Source organism: Pteropus vampyrus, unplaced genomic scaffold (genome assembly GCF_000151845.1).
Source record: "Pteropus vampyrus isolate Shadow unplaced genomic scaffold, Pvam_2.0 Scaffold15, whole genome shotgun sequence".
Classification (NCBI taxonomy): Eukaryota; Metazoa; Chordata; class Mammalia; order Chiroptera; family Pteropodidae; genus Pteropus; species Pteropus vampyrus.
The window spans coordinates 691,990-707,835 of NW_011888796.1; the positions used below are offsets into that span (position 1 = coordinate 691,990).

The window sequence follows — 15,846 nt, forward strand, 5'->3', positions numbered from 1 at the left end:
ACCCTAAGCGAGAGACTTCATCTCTCTGAGCATCAGTTTCTTCCTTGACAAGTGGGCCTGACCTGTCTCCCAGAATTAATGGAGTCAGGGTGGATGACAGTATTTGATAAATGGAAAAGGCAGTGCTCGTGTGAGGCTGGCATGACTTGGAAATCCCTGTGTCTGGATCTCAATTCTCCAGTCAGCCAGCAGTCAAGAAATATTTACTGAGCATCTACTATGTGCTGGGTTTCGACTGTGGGCTTAGGCGTCACACTGACCTGCATTTGAATCCCAGCTCCACCCCTTCCCAGCTATGTGACCTGACATACATTTCTTAAATGCAGCAAGCCTCGGTATCCTCAGGGATAGTATGAAGGCCCACACCATTGGGTTGCTGGCAGGATTAGCTGAGATGATCTATGTAAATCTCCTAACACAGGCTCAGCTCTCGGTAAAAGCTAGCACATTTTGCTGTGGTGGTTGTCAGGGGCGAGGTGTCAACAAATACTCCCTGCTCTCATGCAGCTCACAGGCTAGCAGAATGGACATTTAACAAATATCTACCTGAAGAAGTACATTCTTGTAAGTAACAGACTTGACTTAGATATTGACTGAGGCCCTCGCAGGTCCTCACTCTGGAGGATTTGAATCTATATGTCTCAACCTAGGGCTCCCTTGCCAAGAGCTGCAGCCCCTGGGGCTGCTGGCCATCTTGGCCCAGGGGCCCTCAAGGAGGCTTACCTGCCTGCCTTCTCTTGGATTGCACGCCTGCAGTATGACAGGGGACCCGGGGGAGATGGAGGTGGAGGTGGCAGTCAGGCACTTCTCCTGCTGCTGGATGAGATGGTCGCTGAACGTCCATGCCTGCAAGACAGGGACCAGAAAGGCCAAGTCGAAAAGTACAGCGATGGATGGATAGGTGACAAAGCAGATATACTGTGTATTTTGGTAGAATTTTATACAAATAATAGGGGTGGGTGTACGAGCATTCACTGCACAATTCTTTCAACTTTTCTGGATGTTTAAAATTTTTCATACTAAAATATTGGGGTGGGGGAGCTTAGCTGCAGCTGGCCAGAGAGCAAAGGAGGATGTGCTAAGGAATGCCGGGGATGGGGAAGAAAGACAGGACATGAGGCCAGGGCAGCCAAGGTGCCTGTCCTTGCTGGGGGTCTCTACGACCTGATGTGGGTGCACTGACTCATATTTTGCACGTGTGTGCTCACACAGGGGTCCGGATGCTCTACTGCCCGTCATACAAGCTGACCACAGCTGCATCCCCGGAGAGAACTGGGTGCTGTTTGGGCAGCATTTCTCCCTCTGCAAAGAGAAGGTGGGCGGTACACAGACGGCAACTGTGTGACAGGCTGGAAAGGGGATGGGAATGCAGCAAAGGCAGACCCAAGGAGCAGAGTGGGAGGGGACGGCTGGCAGGGTGCCTGGCAAAATGGGTTTGTGGAGGGTGTAGACAGAAAGGATGAGAATGAGCAGAAGAAAGCCCCTCACACCACTCTGCGTCCTAAGCAGCTTACCTGGGAAGCGAGGGGGTTCTTGGCAGACCCTCTGCAGATCCCCACTCCAAGCAGGAAGTTCCCAGCGGTGTCCTGGCCCTGAGACTCTAAACAGTTAACCCCTTGCTTAATGATGCCAGGGAGTACTTCCTTGACCGGGACCCTGAGAGAAAAGGCAGCAGTCAGGCTTGTCCTCTGCTCGCCCACACCTACCCAGAGGGCAGCCGCAGTCAGCTCCAGGGGCACCAAGGTCTCTGTGGGAAGGGGCACTGGGGGCAGGCCTAGCTAGTTGGGGGAGGCAAGGGAGCAGGGATTCCCCTGGGAAGACGTGCCGGAAGATGTGCCTTGTCCTCACAGGGACTGCCCTGGAGGCCAGGCCTGAGAGGACCCTGGCGGTGAGAGAGCTCAGGCCAGAAACCCAGAGCTCCCCAGTCCACAAAGAGGAAAGCCCGGGGAGAGCCTGGGGCCCGAATGTGAGCTCAATAAGCAAGCTCAAAATGACAGGGAAGGGGTCCTTTGAAGAGGAAAATTTAAAATACACAAATATGAAAATGTGTTCAATTTCACTGATGATTAAATATGTATTAGAGAGCTAACACTCTTCGTTTACCATATATGTATATATAAAATAATTTATATGAGTATGTGCGCGCGTGTGTGTGTGTGTGTGTGTGTGTGTGTGTATCAATAGCCAGTGTTGGCACTAGCTGTGAGATTGGATCTTTCCCTACCCTACTGGTGAGATCATAAACTGGCCTTACTTTTCTGGAAAGCAATGTGTCATTATGTATCAAAAGCCTTAAAAATGTGCACACCTTTGACCTAATCATCCCACTTCCGGAAACTTAATATCTTATGGCAATAATTATAGATATGTGCAGAGACTTAGTTTAAAAAATATTCATCTCAGAGTGATGGCTTATACTGAAAACATTGGAAATTCCTATGAAAACATTGGAAAATTCTACAATAGGGGATGGGCTAAGTAAATTCCGATTGTCTGTAGGATGGAAAACACTTTAGCCGTTAAAAATGACTCTCTGGAAGAATACCAGGTAATGTGAGGAAGTGTTTACGATATACTGTTAGGTAAAACAGGCATGTTTCAAAACACTGTATAATTAAAACATTTCATAAGCACAGGAAAATATGCTTAAACACACACACACACACACACACACACACACACACACACACACACATCACACATCACACACACCACGACATAAGACACTGTCTTACACTGTGGGTAACAAACCTAACTAAGGAGGCTGCCAGCTCCAGCCGATGCAGGCTTGTATAACCGGGTTTAGAAAGTTGTGCGCACTCTGATTATGGACCCACAGTGGGGTGATATGGAACCAAGAGGGCTTAGAGTCTGACTTATCTGCCTCCTGTTACCTGTTGGGAAGAGAACTTGGGTGGGGGGTGGGGGGTGCATCAGAACATTTCTGGCGTTCTATGATGCGGACAACCTACAGGATCTCTGCCAAACCAGATCTTCCTTCCCTAGGGCTGTATGGAAGCCCCCAGGGCTCCCAAACCCACCCATTCTCACAGAGCCTCTGGGAGACACCTTCCCTTCCTCTCCCCCACACCTGGCAGTCTGTTCCCCTCCAGTTCCCCGCTGAGAGATCATGTGGTTCGAGAGCAGAAGCTGCAAACTGTCAGCCCCCAAGCTGAGTCTGGCTCAGGACACGTTTTATCTGACCTGCTTGGTGTGGTTGTTGGCACTTTTAGTTAGTTGGTAATATTTAAACATTTCGAGGTTACACAAAAAAATCTGAATTCAGCTTCTCTTGAAAAAATAGAAAGATCAGGCCATATGGAATTTGCACTCCTGCCTGACACTACCATTGTGAGGAGCAGCTGTCCCTCTGGGTGGAGCTTTTGAATACACTTTGCCACAGTCCCCTCAGCTCCCTATTGCTCCTCTCCACCCACTTGACTCATTTACCTGACTGATACAGGATCCGAGTTTGCAATCCTTGCTGGGTTCAAGGGTGTTGGGAGGCAATAGCTCCATCCACCCGCTCTGCATCTTCCAGCGGCAAAAGGTTATATTCCCACCTCTACTCCCCCATCTCTGCAGAGACAAGATGCCCACTCAGGCCTCTTTGAGAACTGGGCTCCAGGGTATGCAGTCCAAGGGCTGTTCCAGACCCTTCTATTTTCTCCTCTCCCTACCCGTCGTTGCTTAGGGAGCTGTGCAAAGTGATCAGTTTTCAGAGGTGAGGTGGGCACTGTCCATGTGTGGAATTGAAGGCTTGCCCACTGATGCCGATGGAGGAAAGCCGGGGCTTAAGCAGCAACCTCCAGCCCAGATGCAGCTGCTGAGGCATCTGGGTGGTAGCAGCCCTGAGCAGCTGGGTTGGCTGCCGTCAGCACTCTTCTTCAGCTCCCTGCCAGGGCATGGCTAAGCTGTCGCATTTGTCAATAGTCCTTTTAAGTCTACATCTGCTTCCCTCTCTATTGACTCCTCTAAGCTAGGCTGTCATTACCTCTTATGATGCCTCTGTAGAAATAGCAATAGATGCCCCTTCCTCAAGACACTTTATTTCCATCTGTTAGAAAATTGTCATAATATGCTGCTTCTGTTAGAAGAAGACTTTTATTGTCATTTATCAGGAATTATTGTGATAAACGTATAATATTGATGGTGTGACGAGCACCCTCACAAATGTGGTATGCTTGTGCAGTGCACGGTCTGCACAACTGTTCCTGATCATCTTAATAAAAGTAATACATTAGCAGGTGTCGAGGCCAGCAGAACTCTGGTCTGGATAAGAGGCATGGCTGTGGCGGGATTGCAGGCAGGCTAGGAAAACAAAGGGCTCTTCCTTCAGCCTCCTTGGTCTCTCCATTGACCATCTACAAGTGTGGGCCAACTATTAGGACACTCTGTTTGGAAGAAAGTGGGTTTCATTTGGGCCTAAAGATCTTTCTAACCAACAACCTGATCCACTCCTAGCCACTCGCTCTGAGTACTGAAGCAGAACATGAACGAGGGGACTGGGGATGGGTAATCTGGATATGAATGAGGTGTGTGGTTTCTAACTTAACAACAAAAAAGCATTTTTTTAAAATTTGCGTTTGGTTTTTAAACTTCAAAAAAGGAAAAAAAAAAAAAAGAACTAAGCCCCCCAATTAAAAAAACCGGTTTCATCCACTCCCGCCTTGGGATTGACTGATCCAGGTTCCTGATGGTTATAAAATGCTTCTCTTTCTTGGTCCTCAGGGGATGTGGGACACTGATGTGGGACTGGAGTGTAGAGAGGAAGGGCACATTCTCGGTCCCCCCACACACACTACCACCACCAATATCTCCTCTGGGCTTCCCACCTCCTGCCCAAGGCCTGAAGTCTATGGCTCCAACCAAATGTTGTATGAACTCTAACAGAATGTAAAGGAATGACTTTCCCTCAGAAATGACATGCCTGAATGAAATCATCCCCCTGAAAGTAGTCACTTGAGGAAGTTGTTCGTTTATTACACTTTTTATAAATTAGTGTTCTTTCCTTCACAGCTATCACCCAGGGAGCCTGGGGTTATCCAGGCTGCCGACTTGCTTCCGAGGATGCTGCTGTTGCTCCAACCGTTTTGGAATTCCTTAGAAATTGCTCCCAGCGTCAGTTTATTCTTGTCACTGGTTTCAATTCAGTCTCGTCACACTGTTTTTGGAATCCAGGGTTATATTATCTGGGTTAATCATCTAGTTTATTCACTGGTCTTGGTTACAATGTAACTATGGCTGTTTTCCAAAACTCAAATCTGCCCTGGAAAAACAAAGACTTGCCTCCTTCAAGGATATGCAGGCTCTGAGGAGTAGGATGTTCTGGAAGGCCGCAGCAGCATCCTTGTGAGAAAGCTGGCAGCAGTGAGATAACCTGTTCCCCAAGGTGACAGCTATAGAAGGGATAATTTCAAAGGTATTACTGAGGCTTATCGCCTATGTTATTTATTCAGTTGAAAGTGTTTATCGAGTGCCCATTTCGGGACAGGCACTGTTGTAGAGGCCGGAGATAAAGCAGAGTACAAGACAGTTAAACACCTCTACCCTCATGGAGTACACTGTCAAGTACAGGAAGATGACCACAAAATTAACCGGCTAGGTGTGTGCTAAATGATGACAAGGGCACAGAGGAAAACAAAGCAGGAGTGCTGGGGATGGGGTGGTGTGCAAATTTAGAGTGCGTAGGGGAGGTTTCCCTGAGTAGGGGACATCTGAGCAAGACCTGAGGAGGTGAGGAAATGAGCCATGTGGATGCAGCCAAGACACTGAAAAGGATTTTGAGATCAGAAAAAAGAATTCTCTGAGCCCCACCGTTATATGGCCATTATAGCTGGTCACCCACAGTCCTGGTTAGCACACACACATCCCTCTGCAGTGCAGCTCTAGTGCACATGTCATTTGCAGGTTGCTTCCTTATTCGCTAGAGCAAATATTTCCCCACACTTTTTCACAGTCTTTATGATTATAATATTAATAGGTGCATAATATTTGTTTAGATCAGTGTATAGTGATTCTCAAAACCCAGCCCCTATTCTTGGTTGTTTCTCAATTTCTTCCCAGCAACAGAGAAGCCTACAGTGAACATTTACTTGTCAACAGTTTTTTTTGTTGTTGTTTTAGTTGCTTCATTTCCTTAGGATAAACAAACTCCCAGAAGGGAGAGAACTGAGTCAAAGGGGATGGCGATTTCTGTGGCCTTTGCTACATAATGCAGTGTTGTTTTCCTAAGGAGACAATGTCCATTTCTAGCTTGAAGACCCAGTCTGTTAAAAATTTGGTTTCTATCACACGTCATTTTTAATTCTTGGTAATGTCTCCTGGGTTCCCTCGGAGCCTTCACCTGAAGATAAACACTGACAACTAGAAAAAACCAGACTGCCTGGGATGGGGATATCTCGGGATGGGGGGGTCCCCCAACCAGGCCAGACATACAAGCCGAGGGCTGCACTCACGTGAGCTCTGGGTAGACATTATCCAGGTACCAGCGGAAGGACTTGCAGTTCATCTTCTTCCTCTGCTCAATCCTCGTGGCCACACTGAAAGAGGAGGCCAAGCTCAGGCTTTGGCCAGCAGGAGAGGGAAAGAAGCCCCAGGGAGGCCGATAGAGGCCCCTCCCCAGGCCACAGGAGGCCAGCCCCTTCTTTCTCCCTAGCCCAGGAGGGCCAGCACCAAGAGGCTGGGTTCGAGCCTGCCCTCCAGCTTTGGCCACCTGCCTGCATTCTTTCTCTGACCCGCAAGTTCACCTCAGGTCTCCAGGCCATTCCTCATTTCTCTCCTCAAACTCCTGCTCACTTTTCAGGATCAGCCCAGCCCGCAGAGGGCCATGCTTTACTCTCCTTCTCACTCCTTGGGACTTCAGGTAGCATTCCACTGCCTGGTTTGCATTTCCACAGAGAGCAGAGCCTGAACGAACTCAAAGTTTTCCTTTCCTGCATTGCAGTTTAGCGGAAAAGGTCTAACAAGAACAGGCTTTGGAGGTCTTTCAGGAATTCCAGCAAATCAGAACCATCTGATGTGTCGGTGGACACAGCAGTTTGATCTCCTCGCCTTCTTCGGCTACTCTGACCATAGTGGACACAGACACATGCGTGCCCCTCACCGCCTCTCTGAGCCTCAGTTTCTTCTCCAGTAAACTGAAGCCAAGACCACCAACCTCAGAAGATTTTGGTGAGAATCAAATAAATTAAGGAACATAAGTGCCTGGCACAGGGTAGATCCTCAGTAAACGTTAATTCCTCGCTAAAAGAAATAGTCACTGACCTAACATTTTTTTAATGGATAGACATAAGTAAATAGAGGGGAGAAGATTCACTGATGATCGCTATGATGTTTTCAAACGTTTCTGACCACAATCTTAAGAAATAAATACAACTTACATTGTGATGGAGTTTACCCATGTTAAGACACATGTACACACTTAACTGAAATTAGAGTTTCACAAAGCAATACTACCCCGCCCTGCAATCAACTGTTACTTTCTATTCTGTTCTGTACTAATCTACAGTGTTCTAATTCTCTATCATTTTTTGAAATGGTGGTCACAATCCACTAAATTGATTTCACAACCAATGTGCATTTCAAAAATGCTTAACCAGACTGTAGTCATAACGGTCCAAGACTGGAAAATAAGCTAACATATCACAGTCAGATTTTGAACAACAGAGGGTGGAAGCAAAACCCCAAGTGTTTTCTGCAGACAGCTCATCCATAACTACTCCCACAGATGTCCCTTTTCCTGCAGGCAGCTTGTGAACGGAAACTGTCAGAATCTAGCCTTCCCTGGTTATTTCTCTCCACGGTGCTGCCTACCCCTCGAGGGCCAGGGTCCTGTCTCCCTCCGCATTGCATAACCGAGCAGCTCAAGAGCCTAGTGGAGGGGGCTCAGTTACTAAGGAGACCGTGAATGTTTCCCTGGCACACACACCATTCTGTATTCTGCTAAGGTTGTTCTAACGTGGGTGAATGGAGGCAACCAGGGCTGGTGGAGGGGCCCACCTGCCAAAAGCCTTCCCAATGGCCGAGGGCCGAGCCTCGTAGTAATATTGCTTGTATTCGTCCATCCACACCTCCGCAGTGCGCTTAGTGTTCCTAAAAGGAGAGGAAGGAGCAAAAGAAGGACACCAGGGGGGCGAAAGAAGTAAGGTTAGGATCAAGATTAGCTTTGTTCATTGATGAGAACCTAGGGTGATGAAAATCTCAGGAGTGTAGGCAAAACAAGACTGACTGGGGTGGTATAAATGAGTACAATCTTTTTGGAGATTAGTCTGTCAACATCCATCTCCTTTGTAGGTATGTACACTCTTTGACCCTCCACTGCCAGGAATCTATTCTACTGATAGACCTGTATGTGGGCAATAAGGACATGTACAAGAATGTTTAATAAAACGCTGGTAACAACTTAAATGCCCATCAGTAGAAGATAATGAGCTACTTCCATGTGATGGTGTACTAGGCGACCTTGAAAAAGAATGCCATGGTTAATATGTACCGACACAGAAGGATGTCTATAATTTAGTGTTGAGTGGCAGAGAAAGCATGCTGCAGAAAAAAACGTATAGCATGACCCCATTTATGTAAAAGCACAAATATGAACCCACGATGTGTGTATCTCTCTGTATATGTAAACTGTGTATCTGAAATGTATTAAAAGGCCTGTGGTTGGGGAAATGGATAGGCAGATGCTGACCAAGTCCAAGTCAGAACATGACATGCATGACCAGTACTTGGGGCCCAATGAGTGGAGGGCAGCACCTAGTCAGTCATTTGGCTAGTTTTCCAAGACCCTCAAGGACAAGGACAGCTAAGGCAAGGCAGTTCTATAGGCGACACCCCCAACTTCTTCCTTCCACCCCTGAAAGTACCTGGAATCCAGAATGGAAACCTGGGAGGAAGCAAATGGGGAAACCGAAGCCCAGAGAGGTGGGTGGCTGCTCAGTCACACAAGTAACTGACAGGACTGGCTCTAGACCCCTGGTGTGCTGACTCCTAGCCTGGTGCTCTTGGTGCTGTGACCTACCTGATGTAGGTGAGGGCGTTGCCCTCGGGGAAGTTGTAGGGGTGACGTTTCCGGAAGACGTGGCCCACCCGGCTGCAGGGCACAATCTCCAAGCTCCCTCCGCACATCCACACCCTGAAGGAGAGCTCTGCAGGACATGACAGTGTCAGTGGGACCCCTTGGCAAGTCTCACTGAATGAAGATGGGTAGGGGCTGGCTTCCCTTTCTTTGGTGTCTCACTAGAGGCACATGCTGGGGTCGGAGCTCCTGGGCCTGTTTACATGGGTGCACCCACTGCTTGCATGTGCTCCTGACTGCTTACCCCATGCCTGTGCATACACACATACACCACACACACCTTCCACACACAGACATCCCCTATGCATGCACTCCACACACATACCACCCACATTTCCCAAATCTGAGCATCTGAGCCCTGGGAGAGCAATGGGGAAAGCTCTGAAGGAACACCAAGACCATGAGTAGAGGGAAAAGTGAATCAAATGACAGCATCATTTCCAGCCTCTGTCCAGAAAGTCCTGTCCAGACATGAGCTAAGGAAGAACATATCTGCTCATTGGCCAGTTCTGGGCATCTATGAGGTTGGAAAATCAGCCACTAACCAAGCCATGAGCTGCTCCACCTGGCATCTTCCTGGCTGGTCCCCGACCTCCCTCTTGGCCACCGGTCTCTATTGACAGGCTGCAGCTAGCCCTCTTAGAACATACTTCCTTTTGATGGTGGTGGTAGAGATGAACAAGCTTTTGCAGATGACATGCTTCCTTTTGATGGTGGTGGTAGAGAGGAACAAGCTTTTGTGATTCTCAGTTACATTGAGAGATAAAAGAAGTGGCCATTCTGCTTCCCAGAAAGGGACATCACAAGTTATCCACTCTGTTCTCCACTCAGCAGTCATCACTTCTGGCAAGACGCACCGTGGCAACTGGCTGAACCTCACATAATCTCTTCTGGTTTCCTACTTTTTCATATTAGCCTTACAGTCGGACATGCTGTGACATTAAAACACCTCCTTCCTGTCCCAGAAAATCCATAACCCCTTTTTTTCCTTTTGCTTTTTATTTTTATTATTTTATTTTATTTTTTTAGGCAAAGCGACCCTTGGTTGACCTCACATATTGCAAGGACCTTGTCAGCTTACAATCCCTTATTTTTTATTTTTTTATGCCTACAGCACCTGGTCTTCCTAGGTGGTCTCCCATCCAAGTACTAAAGAGGCCCGACCCTGCTTAGCTTCCAAGATCAGACGGGATCGGGCTTGTTCAGGGTGACAGGACTGTAGGCTTCTTTTGCTTTTTAATTTTAAAAAAGGCAAGACCATTCAGTCATGAGTTCCCTTGCCCCTTTGGTCCCTCTTGCCACTCTCTAGTTGGCCATTAGGATACTCATGGTTTCTGGCCAGGCCCAGGGGCTCTTACCTGGTGCAGCTGGTTAGGGCCTCCCAATGACCAACAAAATGGGGAGTGAAGACAGCAGGACTAATGCCTACCTCTGGCCAGCCTGTATGTACCAGGTAATTTCGAGATGTGGTCCAGGTGTCAAGACTGAACATTTGGCACATCTGGACCCACGTGCAGGAGTGGCTATGTTACTGGGCTTCCCTAGGTCTGTCTGCAAAGTGCCAGATCTCCATCCCTTCTCCCCGTCAGAGCTCTGCAGCTGGCTCAGTGATGTAGATTTAGAACTGGGGACAGATCTGGGGACAGAAGATCTGCACTCTGGTTCCATTTCTGTGAGAATAACTTTGTTATGCTAGTTGTCACTTCATCCCGCTCAGCCCATGTTGTCCATACTATTATTATTGTCATTATTATCAGTAATGGCAACAGAATGGCAGTAGCCATCATCCACTTACTGAGCACTTTCTATGGGTTATGCTCTTTACAGCTGATATCTAATTCTCAGAGCAACCATGTGAAATCAGTATTAGCCCCATATTTTTTTAATAAGGACTGTAAAACTTGAAGATGTTAAATAACCTCTTCAAGGTCGCCCAAATACTCAGCTGAAGAACTGCAACCTAAGGGTCAGACTTTGTCCAGCAAGCTGCACTGTCACCGTTTAAACCAGATTCTTTAGTTAATTCAGCAAAATAAGAAACAAAAATTCAAGAGACAAGAAAATGAGTAGAATACATAGTCTATCAGATGGTAATAAGTACAATGAAAAAAATTGAAGCTGATGGGGACAGAAGAGGGCAGGGGAGATGGGGTGGAGGGCTATAATTTTAATTAGGCTGATCAGGGACGTTCTCACTGAAAGGGGAAATTTGTTCTAAGACCTGAATTAGGTGAGGAATCGAGTCATGTGGCTCTCAGGGGAAGAGCATTCCAGCAGAGGTTATCACAAGGGCAAAGACCTAGAGGGAAGAGCGTGGCTGGCAAGTTCAAGGCTCAGCAAGGAGGCCAAGTGGCCAGAGCGGAATCAGGTGGGGCAGAGCTGGTGCTATGAGCTTGTGCGGGAAGGTTAGATGACTTCAGGACTTTGGGTTTTGCTCTGAGTGGTGCGGGAGCCCTGGAAGGGTCTTGAGCAGCAGTATAGACATGATCCGACTAGGTCCTAAAAGAATCCCTAATGTGACTCCTAAGGTTTTCTCACTCGCCACCCCCACTCGAGGTGGCCTCTAAGCTCCCGAGTTTGGCTCTCTTGGGAGACAAAGGAATGCGTCTCAGTTTGGGCATCTTCCTTCCTTCAACAAAGAAACAAAATGAAAAGCCCAAACCCACCGGCTGTAGGAATCTCCCGGCTCAGAATCATGGCTAGCCTAGAAATTTCTTTGAATTTCCTCTAAGAAACAAAATCTCTCTCCAGAAGGACTCTACAGTTCACCTTTCAAGTTCCCTAACCACCGAGCCCTCGTCTCAGGTAGCGTTTGAAGTTAGCTATTTGATCATTCATTTGTCGCTCTCTCAGTCCCCAGCCAAAAAAGAAAAAGAAAGAAAAAGAAAAGGAAAAAAGGAAAAGAAGAGAAAATAAAAAAAAAAGAATAAAGAAAAGGCCTCTGGATGCAGGAGAGACCATTAGCTTCCCAGTCCTCTAAGTCTGTACAGAAAACTGGCTTTGCCAAAGCTCCCTTCAGGCTGAGACCAAGGACACAAAAGCGGTCAGTAAAGCTTAAAACACATGAAAGAAGGTCAGAATGGAAGGGTCACTGCACCCCAGTTCCCGAATTTATTCCTCTAGATGCCTCCCTGGAAATAGTTTCAAAGAGTAAGTTACAAAGGGGAGACAACCCCATGCCTGTTTCCACTCTGGCTGGTTTTGAGTTGAGATCAGGCCTGTTTTAAGTCCCGCTGCTCATCTGTATCCCGCTCAGGGAGAGGAGAAAGACCTGCTCCTCGCATCTCAGAAACACAGACTTTGGTCACACCTCACGACACTTAAGTGGCTCTAGTCAAGGTGCTGCAAACACCTGCGGGACGTGGAGTTTCCTGACTGAAATCTGGAGGGCAGCGTCCACCTCGGTTTTTCTACCTGTCAGATGGGTGAGATACCACCGGCCCTATTTACTTCGAAAGAAACCTTGGTTAGGATGAAAAAAGAAACAGGGAAAGGGCTCTGCAAAGGACTGGGTCCACCGCAAGAGCAGGCCTGTGTTTACAGGCCTTGAAGCTTCTGCCCCGGCTCCGGGAGACCTGCAGGATGCCTTCTCCACCCTGCTCCTTGTCTGGGAGGCTGCCTGTGTGGGCTGCACCGCTGGGCTTCCTTCCTGCAGGGCCCAGGTTCAGCCAGCGGAGGCACCAGCAGGAGATCAGAGTGGGGAGAGGGAGGGCAGGTGTTTATCCCACAATACCCTCCACCAGGATGCTGTGGGCTGGCTGCAGGTGCTCCAAGTCCATAGCTCCTGTCAGGGGGCGCTCCTTCCCCATCTTTCAGACCTAGGGGTGGTGACACCTCCTAGCAGTCACCAGTCTAGCCCAGTACTACACCATTTCTTGGAGTTCCCTCCGTCTTGCCCACATCATGTAAATAGGCCCTTTAATAAACTCCCTGAAATCACCTATATCGGGTGTTCCATTTATGTCTGGCCCTTATCTTACCTGAACTTCACCAACAACCGTGGGAATTCACTGGCTCTTCCGTTTCCTTCTGGGGCTAGAGGGTTCCCGTGGCCTCAGAAGTAACGACAATAGCTGCTGGCACTGTGCCATGAATTTTAACTCATCATCTCACTTGGTACTCATAACGGCCTCTTGAGGAAACTGAGGCTCAGGGAGGTTTTTAACTTGCCCAGGGCCAAACAGCTTGTAGGTGGTAGGGATAGGATTTGTACCAGGCCATCTGGCCCCATTGCTTACATTTACCCAATACCCTCTACTGCACACACTCCCAGCCTTTCTGGTAGGGAACCAATCGTGTGTTTAAGCTGCGGACCATGTTACACTCTGCATGCTCTTCCACGTACACGTCCAGCCACGTGGCTCCCCCTAACCACCGAAATCTCTTTGTTGACTAGCTGCATGGCATTGGACAAATTACTTAACCTCTCTATGCCATAGTTTCTTTATCAGTAAAACGGAGATAATAGTACTTACCTCAGAGGGTCATCGTGAGGATTAAGTCCTTGGAACAGGACTTTATGCATAGATAGTACTCAGTCAAGAGTTACCCACCATTATTATTATTGTTTTTGCTATTGTGTTATTTCCCAACTTACCAAAATTCTCTCCCCCCCAGATGTCCATCTGGGCATCATACTTTCCCAAGTGATTAAACCAGGACTTGTCAATCACAAAGATTCCTCCAGCTATGACAGGCGTCCTGAGCAAGGAGAGGACAGAAGCAACATATGAATGAGCTTAAGAAGCTGGAGGCCCCTCTAGATAACCCTAGGACCCCAGGCCATTTGCCCCAGCATCCCCTGCTTGCAGAGTCACTGGGGTAGGATGTCTGGCTGACATCCTACTCTGTCCCTGGGGCCCAGAACAGAGTCAGCACTTAGACCGTGTACCCTCAAGAACCCTGGAGACTGAAAAGGCCCCCCAGCTGCCTCCCAGGCTCCAGGTAAGAAAGGGGTCTCCCCGGAGCTCATAGCAGCCCTGACCTTATGGGCCTGGTGGGGTCTGTCCGGGAAATCTTCTGCTCAAGAGGGATCTGCTCCCACTTGAAATGCAGGCTCCAGTCGAATCCTAAGGGACAGAGCAGGGTGAGTGGGGCTCAGGGCAGAGTTGTCCCCTCACGGTTGTCCCCTCACTCTGACACCCCTCAAAGTCTTCCTGGATCCAAGCCCAGCTCACAGACAGCTCTGGGCAATTCGTGTAGTCATTCCTTCAGGTCTCTGCCCTTGTGGAGTTCCAATCTACTAGAAAAGACAGAGACTACAAAGATACGTCAAGGAATGAATGTTGGTTGGGACTGAAAGTGCTAAAAAAATAAATAAAAATAAATAAAAGAAAAGAAGAAGAAAGAAAGAAAGAAAAGAAAAGCTGTGTCCATGCTATTCTAGTGAGGGCAGTCAGGAATGGCTCTCCGGTGAGGTGACATTTGAGTAGAAACCTGAATGCAGTACTGATCCATGCAGATATATGAGGAAAGGGAACTTCAGGCAGGGGGAACAGCAAATGCAAAGGCCCTGAGGTGAGAACTCTTTGGGAAGAGTTCTCAAAGGAGAAACGCCTGGCTGCCTTTGGAATCTCACTCAACTCTGAGATCTAATTAATGGTAATGTCTATTTATTGGAAGTCGGGACCCCCCCAAAAATCTGTTCTGCCCACTAGCTCCCAGCAGTATATTTTCTTGATCAGCCTGTCTAGTAGAACTTTCTGCAATGATGGACGTGTTCTACAACTGCATTGTCCACCTGTGGCTACTGAGCACTTGAGTGTGGCTAGTGTGACTAAGAAACCAAATTTTAAATTTTATTTTATTTTAATTAATTTAAATTTAAATAGCTAAACGTGGCTATTGTCTACTGCATTGGATGGTACAGCTCTAAAGTCTAGACCAAAGCTGTCTAAGAGAAAGAGAATGGAAGCCAGAAATGCAAGCCACATACATTATTAAAATTTTTCTAGTAGCCATATCAAAAAGTAATAAGAACATATGAAATTGATTTGAATAATATATTTTTAACAAAATATTATCATTCTAACATGTAATCAACATAAAATATGACTAATGAGACATTTTACATTCTTTCATACTAAATCTTCGAAACCTGGTATGTATTTTATGCTTACAGCACATTTCAATTCAGACTACTCACATTTCAAGAGTGCAGTAAGCAAACATGGCTAATAGCTACCCTATTAGACAGCACAGGTCCAGACTGTTTCCAGGGGGTCCGTGTGTGTAGGAATTCACATAAGGTTGAGGGCTTCCCCTCCCCCACCCCAAGACAGCTGTCATATCATGTCTTTTTGCCAGGACTTGGCCATGGTCCCTGGACTGGCAGCATTTTGAGAAGAATGTGTCAATGTTTGTGGAGAAGGAAAGACTAGCTTGTCTCTGCCACTGATTGTGCCAGGAGCCTGCAACTACTGGCTCTGGTCCTTTGTCTCCCCTGCCCCAGGGCTCCCCTAATGCCTTTACATTTTCTGGAGGCAAGGGGGTACGTGAGATGCTCTGGCACAACTGGGAAGAAGAGCACCAAGACAGGGCTGCTGCCTGCCCTCACCTGCCTCCTTTCTGGTCTAGAGCCCCTCCCTTGGGAGCAGGACCCACCTCCGCGAAGGTCAGCAGATGCGGCAAGGTAGGCAAAATTATCCAGACTGATGACATCGATGATGGGGCTCACCACGCGGGTGTGGTCCTAGGAAAGGAAATGAGAGATAGTATGAGGCCAGGGAGTGTGAAAAAAGGCCCCCCTGCCTGCTCTGGGAGGAAGG

At 47.8% G+C, this 15,846-nt stretch overlaps 1 protein-coding gene and 1 pseudogene across 1 annotated transcript in view; both read right to left on the bottom strand.

Moving 5' to 3' along the window:
- The window catches only part of GALNT16 (polypeptide N-acetylgalactosaminyltransferase 16), a 72,237-nt gene that overhangs the window by 3,837 nt on the left and 52,554 nt on the right, over nucleotides 1-15,846 (bottom strand). Inside the window, exons 7-14 of the mRNA XM_011383726.2 lie at nucleotides 15,683-15,770; nucleotides 14,064-14,148; nucleotides 13,677-13,780; nucleotides 9,023-9,149; nucleotides 8,002-8,094; nucleotides 6,459-6,542; nucleotides 1,515-1,656; nucleotides 724-846 (exon numbers count right to left, since the gene is read on the bottom strand). Of these exons, the coding sequence (XP_011382028.1) occupies nucleotides 724-846; nucleotides 1,515-1,656; nucleotides 6,459-6,542; nucleotides 8,002-8,094; nucleotides 9,023-9,149; nucleotides 13,677-13,780; nucleotides 14,064-14,148; nucleotides 15,683-15,770 (846 nt within the window). The remainder of the gene's footprint in view (nucleotides 1-723; nucleotides 847-1,514; nucleotides 1,657-6,458; nucleotides 6,543-8,001; nucleotides 8,095-9,022; nucleotides 9,150-13,676; nucleotides 13,781-14,063; nucleotides 14,149-15,682; nucleotides 15,771-15,846) is intronic.
- LOC111735961 lies at nucleotides 10,185-10,303 on the bottom strand (annotated as a pseudogene).